We start from the raw sequence: 26,595 nt of genomic DNA, 5'->3' as shown, positions 1-26,595 counted from the left end.
TAACAAGAGTCGAACGAGTGGGGGTGGGGGTTGGGTAGGGGGTTGGGGTAAGGAGCCTCATACAAGATCATAATCGAAGGTACGTGGGCACCAGACAAAGTATAGAGTCAACAATACTGGAGGGAGCGCCAGAGTTCAACAAGGCGAAGGAATATGGGTGGGGGTCTGGGGGTAAACACTATATATATATATTTAGTATCGACAAGAGCGTCGGTACATGAGGCGTAGCCAGTCGAGAATGTGTCAACTTTCACATATACTTACGATAGTTAGTCATTAAGACGAATTCTAGTCATGAAAGTATAACAGGACTGAGAAAAAAAAAGATGGCAAACATCCATAAACTTCCTATAGGGATAGGGAACTTACGGATCGGGAACGATTAGTTTTGAAAAAGGAACAAAATATATGCTGGCGTTCTGACTATTTCAATCACACTAGGGAATTATCAGAGGCGGGCAGATCCAGTAGTTTATACATGTGTAGGGGTGGGGAATAGGTTCTGGGGTATCCTCCGTCAGACCCCCCAAAAAAGAAGGAAATTTGAAAAGTCAAGTGGTACATTCAAAAGCATACTGCAGACAATAGCATAGGACTATTACTATAGACCTACACGCGAGATTGTGCTAATAAATACTCTTGTACACGCCCCACCCCCCCCACCCCCTCACACACCACTGGATCAGTGCCCTGATTATCCTTCCTCTCCTTATACACTCTTATCTCCTGACTTGAAAGATGTCTCGATAAAAAGGATACTATAAAGAAATTACTACATAGAAACTACTCAAACAATTATACGTATATACTCTCTACGTATCAAACGGATAGGTCTATTACTTGTTAAGAATTCTTTAAAAAAAACAAAAAAACAAAAAAAAAACCGTTTAAACAGGGGATGTGGACAAGAATTAACCTGTCGATCAAAACATATTCAGGAACCCTTTTCATTGATCTAAGACCCATTAGGGAAAGCGCCACGACATCCTTTTCCTCTTTGTGTGTATGTTTTTTGGTGATAATTATGGCTATCTTGTAAGCAACTTTTGTTCTTCGAAAAATTAAACTGTCGCCCCTTGGCGGAAACATCGAGGCGGCCATTTTGTATTTTCAATCGCGGTTTGGAGGACGTTTCTTCGTTTAGTTTTTCACGGTAAGTTTTCCTTTCTAGGCTCTTGTTTGGCGAGCGTAAAGACATTTTTTCTGCGCTAGATGGAGTAATTTGGATTTCATTTTCAAGTATTTTGTGAGAAAGAAGGGATCCAGTTATTCATTCTCTTACCATTTTCACATCTTTTGTTTTAGTTAGGATGTCTGCCGTTCGCCGTTGCTATTCCATCATAATAGTCTCATTTCCGACTTTGATCGAAAGATGTGCATGCATATAGGCTTATCCTTTTACAATTTGAAATATTTCGGTTAAACTGAACTCTAATCCTGTCTCGACATTTTTGTGGAGCGTATAGAATAAAGGGGGGGTGGAGGGGGTAATGGGTTTGGAAATGATGGGACCTCGGTTTAGTTAGGCTACCTACTTCCTTCCCAACATATTTAGACAAACGGTTCAGTTTCTTCATGATGTCTGGTCAAAGTACTTAACTTGGTGGTGATCCACAACAAAACACAACCAAAACAAATGGTAGGTCTAGGAATTAGGCAATTTACTTTCTGTCCTTATTTTGAAAGCTTTCATGAAATGCTGCTAATTCTGACACAATGAGACACCCACATACCTTACAAATAAACAAGCGACTGAGGATAACTATCTATTACATAGGACAACAGTAATTAACTGCAGTGATCATTCCTCGACGGAAATTAGGACGGTAAATGTTTTTTTTCTAAGACAGCTTTCTATGTTATCATTCCTCGCTGATGTTTGGGGAAACACGAAGGGTAGGGGAGGCCGAACAAGGGTAGAGGTGAGGTAATTCTCGTGAAGTTTCATCAATTCATACCCATGATTTTGCGAATCGTTCTTATGCCTAGACACAGATCACATAACTATTCGACGCCGCTGTCTCTTACGCGAAAATATTTCTGTCGAAGACATTTCAAAGATTGAGTTGTAGGTCTTCATACGTCCCGTTAAAATGTCACAATGAAAAGGTCCTATTCCTAAACCTATTCAAATCTTAAATGAAAGAGATGATATTATCCAAAATTTACCATTTTTCATGACTAGTAATTAACATTTTGACGTTGATGTTTCTATTTTTTATTTAGATGACGTTGGTGTTTTTGTTCGTGGTAGTGATGCCGTCTGTTCTAGCAGACCCAACCGATAACCCGGCCAGTGACGCTTTTGGAAGGATCGGTTGCTCTGTCACCACACCACGGATTGAGAACATTTACGTAAGTACAAGGCCCGATTAAAGGCATTGAAGACTCGCCCCAACAGCGTGCCTCCATCTTTTAAAAGTTAACTTTCCGTTACTTGCCAGTGAAGTTTTTCTCTTGTCGCTACAAAATGCAGACAGTAATGAAACGTGATACCTTGTTATCTTTAGCTGGACCTGAGATGGCCATCGCTGTATCGTTTGTACACTGTGCTGTGGGTATTGAACGCAGCTGTATGTACTGACTGTACACTAGTGTCTAATTACCGACGGTAGCAAGCTGTGTGTGTATTACCTGGGATCGATGGTGGTGTCTAACACTTCTGTTACACCTAATTCGAAAGTAGGTCAGATTACCGGCATTTGACGTTTCTTTTTGCGCGAGTCTTCACACCCTTTAACTAGAGTACACCATCCTGAGTATGCATTAACGTTTTAAGTATGAGTACTTCCCCTATAGGTAGAAGTACGAGTACTAGTCTTTAAATGCGAGTAATAGTATCTAATCTTACACTGTACACAAATCATCCTGAATTATGTATATGTATGTATATTAGATCCTCCTGCACGCAGGAACTCGCGAAGAAGCCTAATTGGCTTATCAAAGCCGCAAGCTGACCGAAGTCAGTCTCTCACATTCATATTTAACGTCCATGATTATGAATTGTTAATTGTCAACAACTCTGTAACTGGACGACATACATTAATCTGGGAGTGACTCGAACCGGGGACCTTATGATTGAAAGGCACCGGTGTTAACCACTGAGCTAACACTCCGTTATGAGTATTTTATGAATTATGAGTACAAGTTGCCGTTGGTGTTCATCATAATTATCTAATAAATGTCATCCGAGATTGGGCTAATGCACGAAAACAAAATAACTACTTGATACACCTCTCAGGTCTCAACCGCCCACCCCCCCCCACCCCAGTGTAATCTATTTGATCATGACGGTATTACGTCAAATGAGGATCAAGTGATGTAACAAGTAAACTATCAAATATGGATAAGCAGTTTGCTAACAGTTTTATTTAATTTAAATATATATATATCAAGTCAAGTATCAAGTATATATCAAGTCAAGTATCAAGTCCAGGTCTCTCTAGTGAATGATCACTCTTCAGAAGGAATACGTAGTCTTCGTTTTACTTTCAGATGAGTAATGTTGATATTGAATACGTCACGATGAAGAACCTGATTGACCAAATTGAAAGCAAGATTGACCAAGCAGGTTTACAGGAAACTGGTAGGAGGATTATGATTGGTTTACATTGGTATTTCTATTCACACAATGTATTTTAGATCCTCCTGCAAGCAGGAACTCGCGAAGAAGCCATCATTGGCTTATCAAAGCCGCAGGCTGACGGAAGTCAGTCTCTTACATTCATATTTAACGTCCATGATTTTGAATTGTCAATTGTCAACAACTCTGTAACTGGACGACATATATTAATCTTGGAGTGACTCGAACCGGGGACCTTATGATTGAAAGGCACCGGTGTTAACCACTGAGCTAACACTCCATAAGCTAACAATATTGGAATGTTTCCATGCGCAGTTTGAAATCAAGAGTGCAATGGAGAGGCTCTGTATACAACACAAGTTTCGTGTACTTCCTATGGGGTAGAGGGAGATTTTTCATAACGGTTATACTCCACTGGATCCCATTAAGTATGGAATTAGAATAACGTGGTCCTATTAATGACCCGAACATGAACCACACGGTTCTTTAGCCGATAAGTATAATGAACAGATGAAGGACTATGATGCTGTAAATGTCACACCAATTTCAGGCTATCAGTTGGAAAATTTTAGCGCGGGAGTTATCAAGGCAATATATGATCAAGTTTTAAATCAAATTAACTTTGATAAGCTCTGATTTGGTATTTGAATGTGATGCATACTAATATGGAAATAATTCTGCACCTAAGAAATGTTTGCTCATCAAAGGGAATACGTAATTAGTCGCTAAATAACGTAACTTTGTTGAAAACAATCTATGAAAATAGTTTATTGTTTGCAATGTTTGTCGGAGTCAAACTTGGCACCACTCGGATACTACAATATCGACTATGCCTATATATATATATATATATATATATATATATAGAGTTCTGTATTTATGCCTGGCGAAGGGAGGGGGAGGGGTTCTGACGGAAGAGAAATGAAGACTTACAAAATAAATGTGGTGACGTAATTTCCCTCAGGGTGGACTTGGCTCTCCACGTGACTGGCTGCATTGATTTGCACTGAATCACAGGTAATCTATGACGTCACCTACTTGTCATAATTTGCTTTTTTCTTTTGTCAATGATATACCGTAGTCGAATATGATACTGACCACCCTAAGGACTGCAGTGAAATAACGGGCGAATCTGGTGTATACACCGTGAAACCTATAGAGGGCAGCAAACCGTTCACAGTTTACTGCGACATGGAGACAGATGGCGGTGGATGGACCGTGAGTACTATTACGATTATTATATGATAACGTCATCATCATCATAGAAGTGTGGTCCTTGACGTCCGTCATCACCATGGTGACGCATCACGGTCAGCACACATCATCATGTGGATGAACATTCAAAATATTGTATCCTTATAAATAAAATTGAGACGTATGGGGAGTATTAATTCTATGGAGAGGGGGTGGAGGCCTAGTGGAACAGTATGGTATATATCCAACCATTCTATTGCAATTATTTTTAATTAATACATAATAATACATATTTTCAACTTGTCAGAGTACGGATTACTGTATGTAGTTTTTTTTTGTATGAATGTATGTATGTATTTTAGATCCTCCTGCAAGCAGGAACTTGTGAAGAAGCCTCATTGGCTTATCAAAGCCGCAAGCTGACCGAAGTCAGTACTCTTACATTCATATTTAACGTCCATGATTATGAATTGTTAATTGTCAACAACTCTGTAACTGGACGACATACATTAATCTGGGAGTGACTCGAACCGGGGACCTTATGATTAAAAGGCACCGGCGTTAACCACTGAGCTAACACTCCACTTCTGTGCTTACATTTAACGCCCTATAAATTACTTGATACTTTTAACAAATGTAAGAAGTATTTTCTCTTGCTGCACAAAAACAATCTCGTAATTATCGCTGAATCTACAAACCTGATCTATTTACCAGATCTATTTACCGGATCTATACACTGGATCTATAGACCAGATGTATATACCGGATTTATATACTGGATCTATAGACCAGATCTATTAATGTGATCTAAAGACCGGATCTTTATACGTGATCTATATACCGGATCTATATACACAACCTATATACATAACCTTTATACCGAATCTATATACTACAAAGTTTTGAAGATAGCATTCAACATGTTCCTGTGAAGACAATTATGTTCTGTAAATAAATCCATATTTAAAATTTAAGAGCAATTTCTTGGGTTGTAGGCTTGATTTTGGGAATAATTCCAGAAATTTCTTACAATTTTGATCCAACTTGAGTTTAGTCATCTACAAAGGTGTTACAAGTGTTGGCTTCCTCTAACCCCTTCCCCTTCTGATTCCTAAGTCCTGTCGACTCAAGTTGCTTTCCTAAATAACTTAACTCAGACTAGTCCTTGCCGTATCCTTGACAGGTCATTCAACGACGGACTGACGGGTCAACAGGATTTAACCGTGGTTGGGTCGATTATCGAAAAGGATTCGGGAGTAAGAACTTGGACTATTGGATGGGAAATGAAAACTTATTCTGGATGACGGCGCAAGACCACTACGAACTGCGAGTAGAACTACAAGACTTCCAGGATGCAATCCGTCTTGCTATTTATGATCGCTTCAAGGTCGGAGACGAAGGGACAAGATACAAGCTCCTGATTGGTTCTTATAATGGTGGTGATGCAGGTATGACATCACAACAGTTTTTGAGATATTAGTAGATTAGTGACATCAACATGGGTATTAGTAACAGCGAGCCTTTTGTTTGCAGATGAACATTTAACCAAAAAAGATCAAATGTGGAGCCAGTTATGTTGAACAGAGACTAAAGGCTTTGAGACTCAGTAAAGTTTATTACAAGTTTTCCCAATCGAATCGGCATTTTCTTTTGTTTCATTGCAGTGATTAGGAACTTTGCTGAGTAACTTTCACTTCTGAAAAAAAAACTTACCAGGAAGAAACAAAGTGCCAAAGTTTAAAAGCAATAAAGTAAAATTCTTAGTTTGTTGAATTAATAAATATTTCTTTTTAAGATATCTTCATCAAATTTTGACAGTGCTGAGCAAAGTACAATTTTTTAATATTTGTAACCCTTTATTTTTTTTCACAGGTGATGCTTTCAAAAGTCATAACCACGCTCCTTTCACTACCCCAGACTACGACAACGACCTCTCAACCAACGGCAATTGCGCTGCATACTTTCAATCCGGTTGGTGGTTCACAAACTGTTACCATAGCAACCTGAATGGCCTGTACCGTAGCCATGGTGAGGAGGTGGATACTAAAGGGATAGTCTGGTCTGAGTGGCGTGGTCTCAACATATCCCTTAAGGCAACAGAGATGAAAATAAGACCGAAAGCTACCCCTCTTGAGTAATGGCAAGGCATGTCGTTGCTGTTTTTTCTACACCAAATTTTAGTACTTTGGAGCCTACTTACTTAGTCAGTAGTTCTGAGCTTTAAAAAAACTTGTTTGACAAGTAATACTGCCACTTCCATACATAGTAACATATTACATTAAAAAATAGGGGGGAAAGACAATGTGAAAATGTCAAATCTGCAGTGTTCACAAAAATCTGATAGTTGAAATTTTAAAGATCAATAAAATGAACCTAATTATCATAAAGAAAAAGTAACTCGGATTGAAAATACATTTTTGGGGCTAAAATGGGTCTCCCAAGGTCAAATATCTGAGATTACTATCTCTAAGCTAGGGATAATCCCTGTCCACAAGCGATACCTAAGAATTTTTGTCAGAGATAGACTGACTGTTGCATAGTTGCATCTCTCTGGATCTCACAATGCAAATTCATCACATATTTCCCTGAAGGATGACGAGAATAAGTCATTGAATTATAAATTTATTACACAACTATTTACTCTTTCGTCCATGTGTTCTGTATTGGAATCGTTTGTTGTTTCAATTTTGTCAAGATGAAGTTGATTTTTAAACTAATAAACTTTAAAGATATATATAGCCACACACACACACAAGAACTAAAAAAAATAAAGAAAAAATACGTAAACATCTCTCAGATCTTATTTTATGAATTCTTGTTTCATGAAAAGTTAATCTTTTCTTTCAAATTTCCCCTTCCCCCTCTTTCTTACTCCCCTCCCCAACATGGAGAATGGAATCAGGAGCAGTTTCAAAGCAAATGATGAAGATGATGAGAAAACAAGTTAAGTGCATAACTGAAAGCTCTGCAGGTTCATGGAATGATTTGTTAACGACATTAAATGTAAGTTACCTTAAAATGTTGTTTGTGCAATATAAAACAAATGTGATGAAAAAAAGCAATATGAACATTACAAACTTATTGACAATTTGTCAGGTGCAAAAAGGTGCGTACCTACTTCTCGTAACAGTTGCTCAATTGATGTTATGGAGCCAAACAAGACTTCAGCGATGAGTTTTCCCCGGGGAGGGGGGTGGCTCAGGATATTCTCATCAGGTATAGTACGGTAACACTGAAGAGAACTAACAGTTGAATACGAACTGTGGCTATACGTGGACCAGAGTTGTCTCTCAATCCTGCGAGATATTCAGCGACTAAAGATAACAGAATCAGGAGAAGACTGGATCTTAATTTCAAGGAATATATTATAGAACAGCTGTGTTAATCATCCTGTGAGATATACTCTAAATCCTGCACCATTCAATCCCTATCAGAACCAGGTTATGGTTGGTTATTGTATTTGGATAGATAAAATGCAGGTTAAATATTGTTACCCCTAGACTGTTGAAAATGTTTCCTTGAAACCCAGACACTAAATGTATTTTTTTTTAGGATTCCCACCCCCAGCCCCAAAAATAATTATGCACACAATCATAGATAACACTGACAACCTTCAAGTGTTGCTATTTGACGTTGAAAAAATGTAATCTAAAACTGATAATCTTACCGTTAAATAATTGCTCCCGAGAGGTCCGTTCACCGAATTCAGTCTTCACGATGATCCGCACACCGAAAGTTGCTGCAAACAGACCAGAGTTATCCGAATCCCGAATTGGTATACTTCGAGCCGCTTGGGGTAAGTAGGCGTAGGGTTGCCATTCATTGGAGTTGTTCCTTCTGCTGCTACCAGGTGGCATAACAATCTTTACCTTAAAGGAGTCATATACCCAAACAGCAGCATAATTAGTCTCAAAAAACACTAATAAAGAACAATTTTTCCCCTCCCGCTAAAACATAAAAGAAAAGCCAGATGGATTAATTTTTTTTGTGTAAAATTGTCATCACAGGCAAAACACTTTCCAAATTTCTCTTTGCCTTCCCTCGGGAGACTTTTTCATAACGACCACAAAAATAGGCATTCATGTCCATGAGAGAGTAAGATGAAGCAAGGTGACCACTGACCAGATGATCTCCAGGGAACCAGTGCTTGCATTAATCAAATCATCAGTTCTATACAAAAAAACACACACAAAACTCTGTTGGCCATATTCGTTTCACATATCTATTCCAGTATAGAAATCTGATACTGACCTGCAGAACGAAATGGTCCACTTCTTGCCATGAATCAGGACTGACGGTCCATCCCAGAATAAATGTGAGTGTCTGCTCGTTAACGTGGACCGATCCAGTGATGTTAACAGGAACTGGAATCTCTTCTGAAGAAGCAAACAGAAAATAAACCCTGTTAGGTGTGCAATGAAAACAAAGCTGTTACAGAACATATGACAGAGCTCATAATGGATTGAAAGTTTCTGGAACCATATATTATTTTGGAACATTTTGATTGAAAGTAAATAAAGCACATGGCCCAGGACACACGATTTGAGATTCAAGTTCAGGAGTCAGACCGATGTTCAATGGTGTTGAAGGTGCGGGCTATGCCCTCAACATGACTGTGTTGTGCACATTGCTGGGGTCCAGTTTTCAGTTGGCATAAAGGCCCTGGGGAGTACAGGGGTTGAGAACCATTATGGGTCCAGAGTATGAAGTCCCTGCAAATTCCCTTTTGGCATAGAGTATTTTTTTTTAAACCTTTCCTGGCCTTCCCTGCACCCAAATAAGAAAGTGATATTTCTCATGTTGTTAAGTTTTGAGGCCTATTTTAAATTTGTTGCTCTGAAAACTATTACGAGGCCCATGGGGTCCCTACAAGAGATCTTGTTAGCTATCCAGCTTTTTCTGGAACTGTAATGACAAACTACATAGAGTAACAGGCCAGGGCATACCTCGGCATGTCTCTTCAATAGTGCAGTACAACTGTCTCTTCCTCTCTCCGAGACAGGAGTCTCCTCCATGTTGGGGTGAAGGGTCATCGCACTCCCTCCTGGTCACCTGGATTCCTTCGCCACACGGGACGCTGCAGTTTGACCAGGCAGTCCACGCTGACCAAAACCCGTCGACTTAACATAATGAGTGAAGACAAAGGAATGCTCATTGAACAATGATAGTTACTTTAAATCACATCAACAACAACAACAAAAACTTTGATATTCTTTTCCAAGCCCAAATTTGTATCTTTCCAAAAATGCCAGTAACCTGGGAGTTTTATGCACTACTCAAGATGAAATCCTTACCACCAACCCGTAAATAAGTAAAGAGCTTCCATTAATATTTATTTCAATTCCAAACTGATTTGGGTGAGGAGTGAAGGGTGGCTATGTCAGTTGAATAGTGGTGTCAAACTATCTTAAAATCTATCAAACCCTATGCGCAGGTCTGTTCCTATTATTAATCAACAAATATATCAGTTTAATTACTTGGACAAGAGTTGTTTGCACATATCATCCAGTCTTCCAGAGTCCCCTCACAAGGGAGTCCATCATGCTTGGGGGCTGGATTGTTGCATGTCCTGGTACGGTTGACGATGGCACCACCGCAGGTAACACCACACTCTGACCAATCAGTCCAGCTACTCCATCCTCCATGAACTGACAAGAGGAGAAAATATACATCTGGAGATATTATCAGCCTTAACATGTTTAAACTGGCTTGAGTTTATATGCCCCTGTATCGGCCTTTAATGCTTCACCCCTTCATTCTTTATTTGGCATTGAATATCCACAAATTAGTGATTTTGAATTAGTGAACCCCTGCACAGCCCAACCAAGAATCCCCCCACCCCCCAAGCCAAGAAGGTGAGCTGCAATGCAAGTGACTAACACAATTGTCCCATGTTGTATATATCACCACAATATCCCCTGAAACAATTGCCCTCTATCCACCACCCCACCCCCTCCCCCCAAAGAAATGAAAGGAACAAAATGCAAAGGAAAAAGAAACAGAAATTGTCTCAATTTTGTCTTTGGCTCCAGAAGAGCCCGAGTACACAGTAGCTCAATTCAGGATTATTATATTATTATAACAATATCATTTATACAGAGGGAAAGCAAGTTTTGTTCGATTCAAGCATAATTTTGTGGCTAGTTTCCCATCAAAAAAGGTTGCGTAATAAACAAAATTAAAACTGACAATTTGTACCATAGTCTTAAAGTCACACCACCATTTTAGTACCAAGGAAAGTGTCTACCCCTCTCAATCTTTCTCTAAATCATCTGTTCCTTCATTATTGCCAAAAATTCAATATAAAATATGTTTCGTTCCTTAGGCTTTAGATATATTCCAGTTTTGATGTTTGTTTCATAGTACCTGGGCAGTAAAAAGCAGCACAGAGCCTCCTCTCCGTGTAGGTTCCATAGCAAGGCAGGCCGCCATGCTGCGGTGACGGTGAGGTACAATTTCTTGTCCGCAAAGTCTGGCCTCCTCCACAACTCTTAGAACAAGGTTCCCAGTCAGTCCACTCAGAGAACCCTCCATGTACTACAGATGACAATCAGCAGAAGAAAATGCCAAAGATATGACGAGATATGTTATTTCATACTCTCAGAGTAAGTATCCACACCCCCCCCTCCCCCGCCCATCCACCTTTTTTGATCATATCTCCACCTCAATCAAATATACCTTAAGGTAGCAGGTATATAAAGTAAAATGTATCACATTTATACAATTGTGCACATGGAATGATAAACTTCAAACAGCTAAGGCCAACAAATTCTTATCAATTTCATTTACGAAAGCTTAATATTATGATTGTTTGAAGCTTGATGGAACTGGATTGGCATGAGATGAGAATAGTGCAGTGGCTTAACATTACAGTGGAAAAAAAAAAAAAAAAAAAAAAAAAAAAATTCTAACTTGGATAATTATATTGATTTCTGATCAATCAAAGGAGGGATAGATATCATCGAAACATTTGAGTCATGAAAGATGTTGTATACTCACCAGGACAAGAGAAAGAGTTGCAGGACATCGTGGCATCGTTTGATCCTTCGCAGATTCTCCCTCCGTATAGAGGAGAAGGATTGTTACAGAGACGGATCCGGGAGGTGATCCCGCCCTCACAGGATTTACTGCAGGGGGCCCAGTCTAGCCATCGACCCCAATTACCGTCCACTGGAGGGGGAAAATAGGATTAAAGAGATTGAAGTCAAATTGATTTGTCTACCATGATTTATTTGACAACAGTATCCTCAGTTTTAAGAATGTCACCAAAGTATTTCATAATAACCTGACTATAACAGTAATAACAGTGTTTCTCCATGTATCATTTATTATGTAGATGCACCCATCTTATTTTAACTCCCCCACCCACCATCACAGCCCCCTTCCCTTATTCACCTTAGCTACCTACTAGCTATTACTAAATATTACAGGTCCGTTTAAAATTGACAATCATGTAGCTACATCTGGTGAATAAGCATTGAGATATTGTGTCTATACCTGCAAATGTCAGCTTCAAGAAAGGTATAATTTATTCGTTTACTGTGTCAGTCCACTGCATATGTTTTAAAGACAGCTACACATTAATATTTACCTACTGGGACGCTCTGTCAGTCCAATGCAAATCTTAGAGTCACTTATACGAGAATATTTACCTTACTGGGACACTGTGTCAGTCCACAGCATATCTTCAAGTCAGCCGCCACAAAAGAATATTTACCTTACTGGGACACTGTGTCAAACCCACAGCATATCTAGGAGTCAGCCGCCGCAAAAGAATATTTACTGCCATAAAGGATATTTACCTTACTGTGACACTGTGTCAGCCCACAGCAAATCTTTGAGTCAGCCGCTGCAAAAGAACATTTACTTACTAGGACACTGTGTCAAACCCACAGCATATCTAGGAGTCAGCCGCCGCAAAAGAATATTTACCGCCACAAAAGAATATTTACCTTACTGGGACACTATGTCAGCCCACAGCATATCTTTGAGTCAGCCGCCACAAAAGAACATTTACTTACTAGGACACTGTGTCAAACCCACAGCATATCTAGGAGTCAGCTGCCGCAAAAGAATATTTACCGCCACAAAAGAATATTTACCTTACTGGGACACTGTGTCAGTCCACAGCATATCTTCAAGTCAGCCGCCACAAAAGAACATTTACTTACTAGGACACTGTGTCAAACCCACAGCATATCTAGGAGTCAGCCGCCGCAAAAGAATATTTACCGCCACAAAAGAATATTTACCTTACTGGGACACTGTGTCAGCCCACAGCCTATCTTTGAGTCAGCCGCCACAAAAGAACATTTACTTACTAGGACACTGTGTCAAACCCACAGCATATCTAGGAGTCAGCCGCCGCAAAAGAATATTTACCGCCACAAAAGAATATTTACCTCACTGGGACACTGTGTCAAACCCACAGCATATCTAGGAGTCAGCCGCCGCAAAAGAATATTTACTTACTAGGACACTGTGTCATTCCACCGCATACCTTTAACTCAAGTATCAGTTAAATGTTAATGCACTTACTGGGACACTGTATCAGTCCACTGCATATCATGGAGTCTGTGGGTGCGCCTGTGCAGTTGTCACCCCCGTACATGGGCTTTGGGTTACTGCAGGACCTATTCCTGGTTATGGATGCACCTCCACAAGACACTGGGCAGGGAGGCCACTCCGACCAGTCTGTAAATCCGCCATGAACTATCACAGAATAATTAAAACAATTGTCATACAAAACTGCAAACAACAAGCGGCAACGAACAGTTGAAATTTTGTGTCTTTGTTGTTTAAAAGTTTTAAAAAAATGGAAAAAATGAACATGCTTATATTTGGGGGGGGGGCCAATACTGATGACCTGTGTGGAATTAGACTGTAACAAGCAAAATAGAACGCGCTTTAGCAATTATATTAAGCTGCAGTTTCGAGCAAACACATCTGATTCTTAAAAGGCAGTGAAGACTCGCCCCAAACCGCGTGCCGCCCTCTGAAAAAAGTTAACTTTCCGTTGCTTGCGAGTGAAGTTTTTATCCTGTCGCTACAAAATGCAGACAGTAATAAAACGTGATACCGTGTTATCTTTTATCTGGACCTGAGATGTCCATCGCTGCTATGTACACTGTGTTCTGGGTATTGACCGTAGCTGCATGTATTGACTGTACACTAGTGTCTAATTACCGACAGAAGCAAGCGGTGTGTGTGTATTTTCTGGGATCGATGGTGGTGTCTAACACTTACACCTCATTCGAAACTAGGTCAGATTACCGGCATCAGGCGTTTCTTTGTGCGGGAGTCCTCACTCCTTTAACTAATTCTAAGTATAGGTATAACTCACTCGGGCAAGGGATACTGTTACATGAGGTCCCATGTACGTCATCTTCCATCTCTTCAGTCTGATCTCCCCGGCAGTTGAAGCCGCCGTGAGCCGTTGATGGGTCTGAACATGATCGTGTCCTTGTCTTAATTCCATGGTCACATGACTTTGTACATTCACCCCAGTGTCCCCACTGAGACCAGCTTCCATTCACTGACGGAAACGGAAAAAAAGTTGTGAGACAATCGTTAATGTTTTGTCACACATTTGTCTTTGTATCATTATAGCATGTCTGCTTTCATAGTTATTCCTGCTGGGATGGATTTTAAGCTGGCTTAAAGTTCTATAGATAGACTTCTTATGTACTGGAGTAGGCCCTCGATGCAACCCTATGTGATACTTAATGTCTCATAGCATTGCACTTCAGTAGCTGGACTATTAAACCAAATAAAAGACAAAAATTATGAAAAGCAAACAATTTTGATGTGCCTTCGGTATGTGGTTAAAACTATAAATTAACTCAACTGCCTTTGTAAAGTGCAAAAGTATATTTTTATTAATAAAAACATAACATACATAGAACACTTGTAAGATAAAACCTAGAGAACCGCTACAATGTTGTTAGAACAAGTTGCTGTGTTTGATGTCTCATTTTTGAAGTAAAAAATTATGCTTATATGACAAAATATAAGGCTTTTATAAATATCTATACATAAATGACAATATATGTATATATGTATATATTTATATATATATATACATACATATATCTATATATCTATCTATATATATATATATATATCTATATATATATATATATCTATATATATATATACATACATATATATATACATACATATATATATATATGGTCGCATGTCGTAAGGTGGGCACCTTTTGAATAACGGGGTTAAAAATGGCAAAAAACATATTTCTTGATATTTTGTATATATTGATAGCCTCTAATAGTTAACACCATTTTTAGCCATAAAACATGTTTATTTTTCGAGATAATCCTTAATTACTAATTAATTAATACACAGTCGTCTATGTTAATCTCAATTTTCAAACACGTTTTTCTCAAATCGGACCTTTTTCACAAAATGACCTACCAAATTTTTATTTCATGCAAGAAATTTACCAGATTTGGATGATTTGTTCTGAACATGATAATACTTCAAATGGTATAATTCAAAATATTTTACATTAAGAAGTTCATATGCTAATTACATCAGCAAGGTCAACGACATTTTTACGTGTAATTAATGAACAGTTTATTCTATCATTAAGGAAATTAAAGTCAAGAAGAGAAATATATACACAAGCAAGTTCTTAAGGTACTGCAATTAATGTTACAGTCAATTAAAAATGAAAAAATAGAACAAATAACTCATTAAAGTATTCAAATTGGCTTATTAATAGGATTAATTAAGGTAAAGAAAATCAATTCCATTGATGCGTATAATACAACGGCTGAAATAACAAAATTTTGACTCCAACCCAAATACATGACTTATTTTAAAACAAATTAGGAGGTTTCTCTACTTGAAGTTATGAAATGAAAGAAAAGACAAACAAATAACTCAATTAATATTTAAATTGGCTCATTTATGGGATTAAGTACTGAATGTCCATTCCTTTGTTGCGTACAATACCAATGGCTGAAATTACCAAAATTTTCCACTCCTAACCCAGATGTATGGCTTATTTTGTTAAAGCAAAATAGTAGGTTCCTCCACTTGAAGTAATGAAAATGAATTTAAAAATGAAAGAATAGACTAACAAATAACTTATTTTAATATTCAAATTGGCTCACTAATAGGATTACCAGTAATTAAGGTAATGAATGCCCATTCCATCATTGCATATGGACTTTTAGCCAAAATTACAGAAATATGCACTCTAACCAAAAGTCACGACTTATTGCGTATCAATTGTTGAAAAAATCAACTTAAATACTGTTTTTACATTCCTTCCTGTCTAAATTTGTAAAAGCATGGTAAAAGAAACCAGTTATTTGAACTTATGCCCATGATTTTTCATATATTGCTCACTCCCGCATCCGCCTGCACCGCATCCGCCTGCACCTCCACCCCTGGCATTTTTCATTCAAACTGATGCCATTTTTTTACACAGCACTGTATGATCTCATGTTTCTCCACACTGAAAGCATATTAAATTAGGCTTAAAATGAGGTATTAACCAGCACTGTAGGATAAGGGGTTGTGAAATACCAATCAAATTTGTGACAAAGTTTTCGGAAAAGCGTTATTCCTCCACCCTTTTGGGATACCCAGCTCACGACATGCGACCATATATATATATATATATATATATATATAGCCATTGATAGCTGTGTGACTGAGTGATTACCTTGTAGATTACAAAAGGACTTTACATCTATACCGATGTATATATATATTTATGTATAGCTGTTGATAGCTGTGTGATTGAGTGATTACCTTGTAGATTACAAAAGGACTTTACATCTATACCGATGTATATATATATTTATGTATAGCTGTTGATAGCTGTGTGATTACCTTGTAGATTACAAAAGGACTTTACATCTATACCGATGTATATATATATTTATGTATAGCTGTTGATAGCTGTGTGATTACCTTGTAGATTACAAAAGGACTTTACATCTATACCGATGTGTATATATATTTATGTATAGCTGTTGATAGCTGTGTGATTGAGTGATTACCTTGTAGATTACAAAAGGACTTTACATCTATACCGATGTGTATATATATTTATGTATAGCTGTTGATAGCTGTGTGATTGAGTGATTACCTTGTAGATTACAAAAGGACTTTACATCTATACCGATGTGTATATATATTTATGTATAGCTGTTGATAGCTGTGTGATTGAGTGATTACCTTGTAGATTACAAAAGGACTTTACATCTATACCGATGTGTATATATATTTATGTATAGCTGTTGATAGCTGTGTGATTGAGTGATTACCTTGTAGATTACAAAAGGACTTTACATCTATACCGATGTATATATATATTTATGTATAGCTGTTGACAGCTGTGTGATTGGATGATTCTCAGATGACCTTTGACCTTGTAGATTACAAAAGGACTGTACATCTATACCCATGTGTGGCGTACCTGGACATGGGGTATCTGCACAAGTCAAAGACTCCATCTCACTTCCTTGGCATTCTCTCCCGTCGTACTGTGGGACGGGGTTGTCACATGACCGGTTCCTGTGAATGGCCACGCTCCCGCAGGTCACTGGACATGCCTCCCAGACTGACCACTCTGACCAATCTCCATCAACTGAAAACAAATCAAGAGGTGAATTTATTAAACCTGTATAAGATCCAGAGATGTGCCTTTTAACTGACACAATTATACCAGTCTGTGATTGTTGCAGTAACCCCTTTATGTGGAACCCAAGCAGCGCTCCTATAGTGAGCTGAAGTTAGGGGTAGGCTTAACAGTATAGTAGTATAGTAAAGTAGTATATTATAGTATTACTAGGCTGTAATTTATAAATATGTCGCATAAGGTCCACATACTAACTACTATCTCTTCTCTCAGGTCTGTTACATTTGATTACAGCAATTCTTTTAGATATTGTAACGTTACAAAACTCAATAAAGGAGCAAATGACAACGAACGGTGAGTGACTGCTCCACTAGTCATCTTCTTCAATGCATATTCCACTTACCCTTTATGTAAATTTTAACACTTAATTAATCTAGCAAACCCTGCTTTCTGACTAGAGCTCTGTTGATTGGATTGACTTTAAATTATCTAACAGTTTCATATCGCCCCCCCACCCCCCAAAAAAATAATAATAATAAAAACTAAAAAAAAAAAAAATAGCGGGAAATATTCTTCAACATTAAATACCAGCACAATCATTCTTCACAAAAATGTATCTCACTTGGACAATTGAACCCGTTGCAAGTTGACGTCTGCTGGATTTCATCTCCCGCAGGGCAGTCATCTCCGCCCCAAATGGGTGTAGGGTCGCTACAGGTCCTCTCTCTGGTCATGCTGCCCCCTCCACAGCTCACAGTACATTCAGACCATGGTTCCCATGAAGCCCAACTTCCATCAACTGTTTAGAGACAAACAGATATATTATGTAATAAGGAAATATGTTTTGCATAATTGATAATTAGCATCAGCTGAAGATGAATATTAGTAATAAGACCAGATGGTAATTACATCAGACTGCAAGGGCATGCTAAAAATCTGAGCTTGTTGCCACCTCCAAAGCACAACAACATCAATAACAAGTAATTAACTCTGTCAAAACAATTGTAATGGAAGAGTTCTCATATATCACGTCGAAGAGAAAGGAGCAACATCATGTCCAATCATATATTTTACAAAGTAGGAGGCTAAACTTGGTTGATACCTTCCTGAGCTTACCCCTAAAAGCCTAATCTCCCCCTCCACCCTCATTATAAGGCTCATGTACTGAAACAGCAGCCAAACTTCTCCATATATAAACAAAAATATATCAAACTTTGCTCACACCCTTTTTGTTTTGCAGCTGAGCAATGTCAGAATTAGACAAAACAAATTGTTTGTTGTTTGTTAGGAAAAGGCAATATTCTGATAGGATCTCTTGACTAATGAAATAAATTATTTAGGCTGACAACTAATCTGTTGGTCCTTGTTGGACTGACAATCCCTGTTACCTGGACAACCAGTTGTACTGCAATCTCTTTCTTCATTCATGTCCCCCTGGCAAGGATCACCTCCAAAGAGAGGAGGAGGATTAGTGCAGAGGCGGTAACGTGTCTGGATGTCGCCTCCGCACGTCACAGGACAATCTGACCATCCCGTCCAGCTCGTCCAATTTCCCTGAACTGTTGAATATTCAAATATTGAGAGTAGATGAATGTGTGATATAAAAAGACTGCTCCCTTCAAGTCAAGACATCTTAAACTCTATTCCAGCTTCCTCCATTCAATTTTTTCTCCTTGAGAGAAATTTTTTCAACTTCTAATCCAATTGACCTTCTGATTTGAAAATGAGATAATCTCATGATATTAGAAGCCACCCTTTAAATTGAACATTTTTCGCTCTAGTCTGTCATCTCGAAATTTGGACTTTTGAATTACAAGAGTTTGGCATTCTTTGATGACATTTTGCATTTCTTGAATAAATTACCATATATAATTTCAGTTGTGTCTTGATGTATTTCATGTTAAGAACCTCTTTTTCTATAATAATTAAATGAAACCCATGTGTACTAAATTCAGTCATAAATCGTTATTTTCCCCTCAATTTCACTTTCCTTCTGAAGATGTATACACCTCTTTGACTTCCACTCCTATCCAACAATAAAACATTGCATACCTAATCTACACAGGGTTGCAAATGCCCCCCCCCAAAAAAAATCACCAAATACATTCAGTCTATAGTAGTAAATGCTGACATTTTACTCACAATGTTGCATCAAATACATGTTTTATAGAGTAGCTATAACATTATTGTTTCAGAGTTGTTTTCAATATTGTTGCTTGAAAATGAACGTGGCACTCTAGACTTTGTCCCCGAAGATGGTTACTGACCTGGACAGATGTGAACGTTACATTCACGAGACTGGTTACTTGGGCCGTGGCAGTCTTCCCCGTAGGGTGGGGTTGGAGGGGGGTTGTCGCAGGTTCGATTTCTCAACTCTGAGCCTGTCTCACAGCTCCGGCTACATTCTGACCATTGATTCCAGTCAGACCAGCCTCCATCGACTTCAAACCCGAAAAAAATGAAAATCAGAAAAGACAAACAAAATTAGACATCCAAGGCTCGATACATAGTTTGCAAAATCAGGGAATTATTTTTTGATGTTTCCTTTTTTTAGTATTGATAGCAAGTTTTTAGGTTTTTGAATCATATTTCTTGTAAATATCACTGAAAATAATATGCTCCAGTGTATAGCAAAACACTGTGATATCAATCAATAGGATTTCAGTTTACATTCGTGTAGCATTTTTCCCGGCATTTAACATAGCGTCTTGCTACGCGATACCCGTACGAATTGTTCCAGGAAAAAATTTCAGCAGCTGTGCAACGAAGTCAGTTTTACATATCTGATCTAGTTTACTGATATGCTCATCTGAGCTGGGCCTGTAAAACAAATATTTTGAGAGAAAATAGGATTATTGAACTATAACATCCTGCCCAAGAAGTATACTTGTAGGAAGTTGCAAACTACCATGAATTAGTATTGAACAAAACAAGAATCATAAAAGTATAATTTTTTTGTTGAAAGTCATTTAGGACTTACTTTCACATCTGGTCACATAACAGTCTGAGGTCATATTGTTTATACCAGTGCAGTCCTCTCCACCGTAAAGAGCTGGGGGTGCATTACAGAGCCTGGTCCTGGTGTAGGTACCATTTGAACCGCATGTATGACTACAGGGAGTCCATGGGCCCCAGCGGCCCCACCTGGCATCCACTGTATGGGTATCAAACATGTACAGAATCCAAACATCAGTCTATATTATAAGATAAAACTTTCTCAGACTAAATGGCTATCAACATTAGTATATAATTAATATCAAATATACATTTAATGTCCTTGGTAGAGCTAACTGCACTGACATAGATGAAATGAAGTTGAACATATTTAATTATACAACCATGACAAGATATCCCAACTAGCCTGAATTGTATGCAAGTCAGGGACTTAAAAAGCTTAAAAAAAGCTTTGGACTGAGAACGGTAAGAATTGTGTGAGAGGATAATTGGAGCAAGTGAATCAGCAAATATTATTATTCTGTGCATCATTTTTACAATTATAATAGTTTTCTTTTCCTGAGATATTTTACTGCAGAAACCTCCGTAGGGATCTGATTAAACCAAAATCAAGAAAAAAATTGAGCAATTATGTATATATACTTATTGTAAGGGTAGTATAGTAACATCTCTGATTGTTGAAACTCTATATAGATATATGTAGCTTGGTTGAACACAAAATGTGAGACCAGCATCCATTCCATACCTGGGCAATCCTGGATCAAGCAGCTAGCACCAGCCTGGGCAGTACCGACGCAGAATGACCCTCCGTACATGGGGGCGGGGGAGGTGCAGGTACGCTGCCGGTATCTGGTGCCCCATCCACAGCTGTGAGTACATTCTGACCATGAAGACCACAGAGACCAACCACCATTGACTGAAAACCAAATGAATCAATTGGAAACCATGCATACAAAAATTGATGGTGCTGCCAAGTTAAAAATACCCCAATAGATTCATAAACCCCCAAAAATGATTTAAATCCCTATTTCAAAGTAAATTTGAACAAAAAATCTGTCTGAACCTGCGAATATATTGCTCTTAGAAACTTTTCACTGCAAAAACTTGAGGGATCCCGTACCAGGGCAAATTTTTGGGACGCAAACCCGTCTTCGTTTTTTCTGTCCTGGACAGTTCTGACCTCCGTATTGTGGGGAAGGACTGGAACAAGACCTCCGTTGTTCTTCGGTGCCTTCATTACAAGAGACAGAGCAGAGAGTCCATTCACTCCAGCCACTCCAAGCACCATCAACTGAAGGACAAAAAAAATGAACGCAAATAACAAAATGAGACAAAGAAAACTTATACAGATTTGAATAAAGTTATAAATTGGTATACAAAAAATGTTTCTTTTTGTCCCATTAGTTGGACTAGCAATGATTTTTGGCCTTATTAAGGGGTAAACCTTACACATTCACTTTCAGGGACTACAACACTCAAGAAATGTACTTTTCAGTCAAGTTTGGCAGACTCCATATTTGTTGTCAAGACAATTTGAGGTTTAAAAGAGATATTTCAACATGAATGCCAGCAAATTCAGAGCGAAAAGTAGAAAAAAGTGTGAAGTGTCCAAACAAAGTTTCACAGAATATGTTAACTGCAAATAAATTCACCTGTGAGGTTCCTTCAAGGTACAGTAACACTCACACAAAAGGCCCTACCAGAAGTTGGACCCTGGACGACCAAATCTGGACTGTTCTAGAATATTTGGGGACAATCCCATCAGGGGTATTACTATGAGGATATTAATCTGACTGTAATTTTTCTTTTAAAGAAAATATTCCAATGTCAGTCATTCTATTTATATATCCAACTTTTTTACTTTGAAGAATCATGAAAAAGTCACACAATTTAAGTTGAAATTAAATCCATAGTTTGCATACTCCTTGCTCCTGGTTATACCTTGTTAACGATGACTCTAACAAGTGGCAGACTAGAAATGTGTATCTAAGATGTGACAGCTAAACATATCAATATTTGCTTCATAACAATTCGGAGGGAATACCGTGTTAGGTTGTCAAATTTGAATTGGATGGAAATCTTTCCGACCATATAGTGTATACAAACATTGGTGCTATATAATATCTATGTAGAATCACAGAAACCTCCTCTCTCTTTTTGCTTACTTGGACAATTCTCTGTGTTACAGTCCATCGACTGTTCGTCAGTGCCATTGCATTCGTTTCCACCATAGAATGGCCCAAGACAGGTCCTGTTCCGAACCTGCAGCCCTCCACCGCAAGACACTGGGCACGGTGGCCAGACGGTCCACTCTGTCCACACACCGTCGACTGCAAAGAAGGATTAAGCAGTTAAGCAATTCACTATCAGCCAGGTGCCCCCCACCCCCCTCCTCCAAAAAAAACAAATCATTCTTTATTTTTCAAAATTTCTAGCTCAATAGAAAAAGGTAAGGTTGTATACAAGCAGATGAATGGATTACAAATGTAGTGACAAAAGATGGAAGTATTGCATCATTTGGCATCTAAGCCCATTGAAATAAGCGAGAGGGACATCCTTCTCCTTAGACCCCTCTACCAGGATGCTAAGCCTCCTGCATTGATGTGCCCCCCCCCCCCTCCCCCTCCTCCGACCTGAAATTGGTTACTTGGGCTATGGGCCTCTTCACTATGCAGATTGTTAATTGACCAACTGGTATGAATTTATCCACTTGAAAGCACACGTTCCATTATTTAAATCACATGTCTGTAGAATCATTGTAATTTTAAGTCCTATACCTGTTTCGTTGGTATAGACCAATTAAACAGCAAATACTAAAAATGCTGACCTTTTTCAACTAGATGTTTTTCACCTTAAACTGACAATACTTTTAAATGTTCACTCAGATAATGAATCGTTAAAAATGTTTGTCGATTTGCAAGCTTAACCTTACAACTACTCTGAAAAATCTGAGCAATGTTACAATTTTTTCTCAAATTATCTCCATCACATACCTGGACATGGATCAACATTGCAAGCTGCTGTTTCATTGTGATCCCCTTCACAGTGGGCCCCACCATACATTGGATCCTGACATTGTCTTTCTCTGTGTCGGGTGCCTGCTCCACACTCTAAGGTACAGTTTGTCCATGTGGACCAATCCAGCCAAAATCCATCCACTTTTTTAGAGAAAAAATTGTTTGATCAAAATTAACAGCATGGATACACCATCAGAAAATGGATTCTGTTATGAGTCAACGCTGGATCATGTATTGGTACGTATAAATACACCAAAACTAATAGCAGATAGGAGAAATTAATTGGTTTCATTCATGCTAATGGATACTTTTGGTTGATGTTCATTCAATGATTACTTTACACTGTGGCCTGGTATACTAGGGCAGCCAATCATATGTATCTTTGTAAGGGTTACCAAAGAAAAATTGTCAGTTGACAATAAGGGGTTAATCAACGGACTAGCGTGCGTTACTCACAGGATTAATGCACGATCGGGGGATAATGCAAGCGAGGGCGGAGCCCGAGTGCATCCAGCGATAGCATCAACACCCGGAGTGCATTAATCATGTGAGTAACGCACGCTAGACCGTTGATTAACCCCGTTCATTCATACACTACCATTTGTGTGGGGGAAAAATCATAAAACAAAACATTTTTGGTTACATATAACCACAGATTTATTAAAGTGATGCCCCGTAATTTTACCGTGCGTTACTCACAGGATTAACCACGGTCAGCTGACCTGAATGGACCAATAGGATTTAGGAATCTTTACTAAGTATGAATGAACTGTGTTTTATCACTTCAGTTCAATTAGGTAACATAGTACATAGTTCTGCAGTTGAGAGGCTGTTTAGGATTAGAGCTTCCTTGCCTTGTGCAGGCTTACTTTTTCATTCTGACCAAAGCTATATGTTTACACATAACTGCATACTCCTCAATCTACCTGAAACAACAATATTGTTACATCTAGTCGGCTTCACGTACCAATAACTATTTGGCCCAATACAAGAATTTTTTCGTGTCTCACAAAGTTATCAAATGGTTTTCATTTGCCAAGTTTTATACTTGAAGATATCCTAACAGATATTATCATTTCTGCAGCAAGTTTGGCGGGCTAAAGTGACAAATAAGTTTTATAGATATTGTATATAAAAGTTAAATCTTTACGTAGGCCTAACAAGTACCATACTGCAATTAATTGTTGTTCTGAAAGCCGAACTCATTGTGAAAAAAAAAAAAAATGAGGAAAGCAGTAATCCCACTTTCTTTTTGAACTTTCTAATACATTATTTTACCTGGGCAAGGTTCCATGGAACATACCCGACCATCGAAGTTGGCCCCCAGACAGGACATGGACTCCTCACTCTCACAACTCCGGATCTTCTGCTGGAATCCCCCCTCCCCACAGCTAACGCTACAGTTACTCCATGCCGACCATTCAGACCATGATGCTACAGCTTGAGTTTGAGATTACAAGAAAAGAAAACAGAAAATTAGGATGGCAGGAACTGGAACTTTGGACGCTCTAGGCCTAGGTGGAGTTATGCAGTAAACCTAGTTTTACAGCCTCAGGGCCAATTTTTGTTTAAAGCACGACAGAAATTGCCATTTGCTAGCTTAGATACCTGTCTGTACGAAAATTGCTCACAATTTCAACAAAATGGCTAGCATAGGCCTAACTTAGGTAAAATATAAATGTGTAGGCTTGGCAAAGGCCTACGGTTAGGCTAATGACATGTTGTTTACACCTACAAAAGCTAATATTACTAACCCAGGCTATGTTAAAATAAGAGCAATTTACTTGACAATGGGTAAAAAATCAGTCATAAAATGCGTAAAAATGGTTTTATTAAAATTCGGTTAGCCTAAGTTACCTAGCCTAACACTAGGCTACAGTAACTGTTAATGTGTTATGTAAAAGTTAAAGTTTGTTTTTTTCCTGACAAGTGATAGGCTTGCATGTTTACTTACCAGACTGTGGCCCAAAACGAATCGAGGGAGGCAAATAATTGTACAATAAAGAACATAAAATAATAAAAAATGGTGTCGTTAACTGAATTTCAATCGTCATGGAAGTGATTTACTTTGCACCAATGGTCATAGCTTAGGGTCAGATAAGCAGTTCCATATCACAAGCGCTGCCGCAATCTGTGTTGCGTATATCGATCACATATATGTGCAAACGCATGTATACCTACGATCAAACTGTTTGGCGTGGCATCACTGATCAGTGATCTACACTGATCTACTTAGTGTAGATCAGTGCGTGGCATGCGCATGCCCATGAACAAACTTTTAAAGTGTCACATTTTTTCTTATCTCGCGGTGATAGGTGATAGGCGGTTATAGGAAAGCCATTCAGCGTCAATGCAGTAAAACTTTTTTATTTCGTTTTCCGGTGATTTTCGCTTCTTTCGAAGGTCACTTTTGGTTTTCAAATGAATGTTATCGACATGTACCAATTCAAATCGACAAATTAATTGATGTCATTTAACCGTGAACTTAAGAAGGTATTTATTTCGATACTGCCTGCAATTAACTATGCTATTCAATGCTAGAACCCTTGACTGGTTCTCTCTTTATAGTATATAACGGAAAGGAAACAAGGGGGAGGGGTATTCTCAACACCGTACAAGATATCACAACTAATTGTCTCGAACTGTAATGAGTTGGAAAATCCAGAACAGTGGAAAAGATTCCAGCCTTCAACGGGAATCGAAACCGGGACTCCCGCTTTATATGCGGCCACCCTAACCAACTAGGCCATATATGTTGATTCTGAGCCGAGGTTCGGAACCAGTAAGAAGGGTCGTGTTTCCACTGCAGGCTTTTGCCACCTGTATCGAACAATGCTAGTTCTGTATTGACATATTTTGCCTCACCCTAGAGAACAATTAACATGCAAACTATATATATATATATATATATATATATATATATATATATATATATATATATATATATATATATATATATAATATATATTTATATATATATATATATAGCCTATATATATAGCCTATATATATAGCCTATATATATAGCCTATATATATATATATATATATATATATATTCGAGATCCGGCTTTGGGAATCACAAATGATTTCGAGTTAGTTAGCATCATGTTTGATGCCATTTGGTCGAGGTAGATATGTAAAATGTGCAAATGTCATGCAGTTTATCTCTTAATTCTGCACCAAATGTCTTAGACACGAGATGAAGATTTGTTTATTTTGTTCCTCTAC

General features: G+C 38.3%; 2 protein-coding genes across 3 annotated transcripts; one reads left to right on the top strand and one right to left on the bottom strand.

Moving 5' to 3' along the window:
• Positions 1–998: 998 nt before the first annotated feature.
• LOC139974985 (fibrinogen-like protein 1) lies at positions 999–7,415 on the top strand. Of its 2 annotated transcripts, none has more exons than XM_071982565.1 (6): positions 999–1,153; positions 2,227–2,355; positions 3,496–3,586; positions 4,665–4,801; positions 5,961–6,225; positions 6,650–7,415. In XM_071982565.1, exons 2-6 carry the CDS (start codon positions 2,227–2,229, stop codon positions 6,913–6,915), a joined length of 888 nt encoding a protein of 295 aa, XP_071838666.1. In that variant the 5' UTR covers positions 999–1,153; the 3' UTR covers positions 6,916–7,415. The 2 variants fall into 2 exon arrangements, with proteins under 2 accessions (XP_071838666.1, XP_071838673.1); XM_071982572.1 differs by lacking the exon at positions 999–1,153 and adding an exon at positions 1,219–1,239.
• Positions 7,416–7,645: 230 nt separating this feature from the next.
• Positions 7,646–25,564, bottom strand: LOC139974977 (SCO-spondin-like). The gene is made up of 20 exons (XM_071982555.1): positions 25,320–25,564; positions 24,644–24,805; positions 23,342–23,506; positions 22,514–22,678; positions 21,469–21,639; positions 21,094–21,264; positions 20,374–20,547; positions 19,661–19,834; positions 18,782–18,952; positions 18,016–18,192; positions 17,232–17,402; positions 14,121–14,312; positions 13,316–13,489; positions 11,777–11,947; positions 11,144–11,314; positions 10,255–10,425; positions 9,724–9,897; positions 9,029–9,153; positions 8,445–8,646; positions 7,646–8,091 (listed from the first exon to the last, which is right to left on the bottom strand). The coding sequence occupies exons 1-20, from the start codon at positions 25,417–25,419 to the stop codon at positions 7,976–7,978; spliced, it is 3,297 nt and encodes a 1,098-aa protein (XP_071838656.1). The 5' UTR covers positions 25,420–25,564; the 3' UTR covers positions 7,646–7,975.
• Between the last annotated feature and the right edge of the window lie 1,031 nt (positions 25,565–26,595).

Source organism: Apostichopus japonicus, chromosome 2 (genome assembly GCF_037975245.1).
Source record: "Apostichopus japonicus isolate 1M-3 chromosome 2, ASM3797524v1, whole genome shotgun sequence".
NCBI lineage: Eukaryota > Metazoa > Echinodermata > Holothuroidea > Aspidochirotida > Stichopodidae > Apostichopus > Apostichopus japonicus.
The sequence above is the reverse complement of the archived record's forward strand: the minus strand, read 5'-3'. Positions and strand labels throughout refer to the sequence as shown.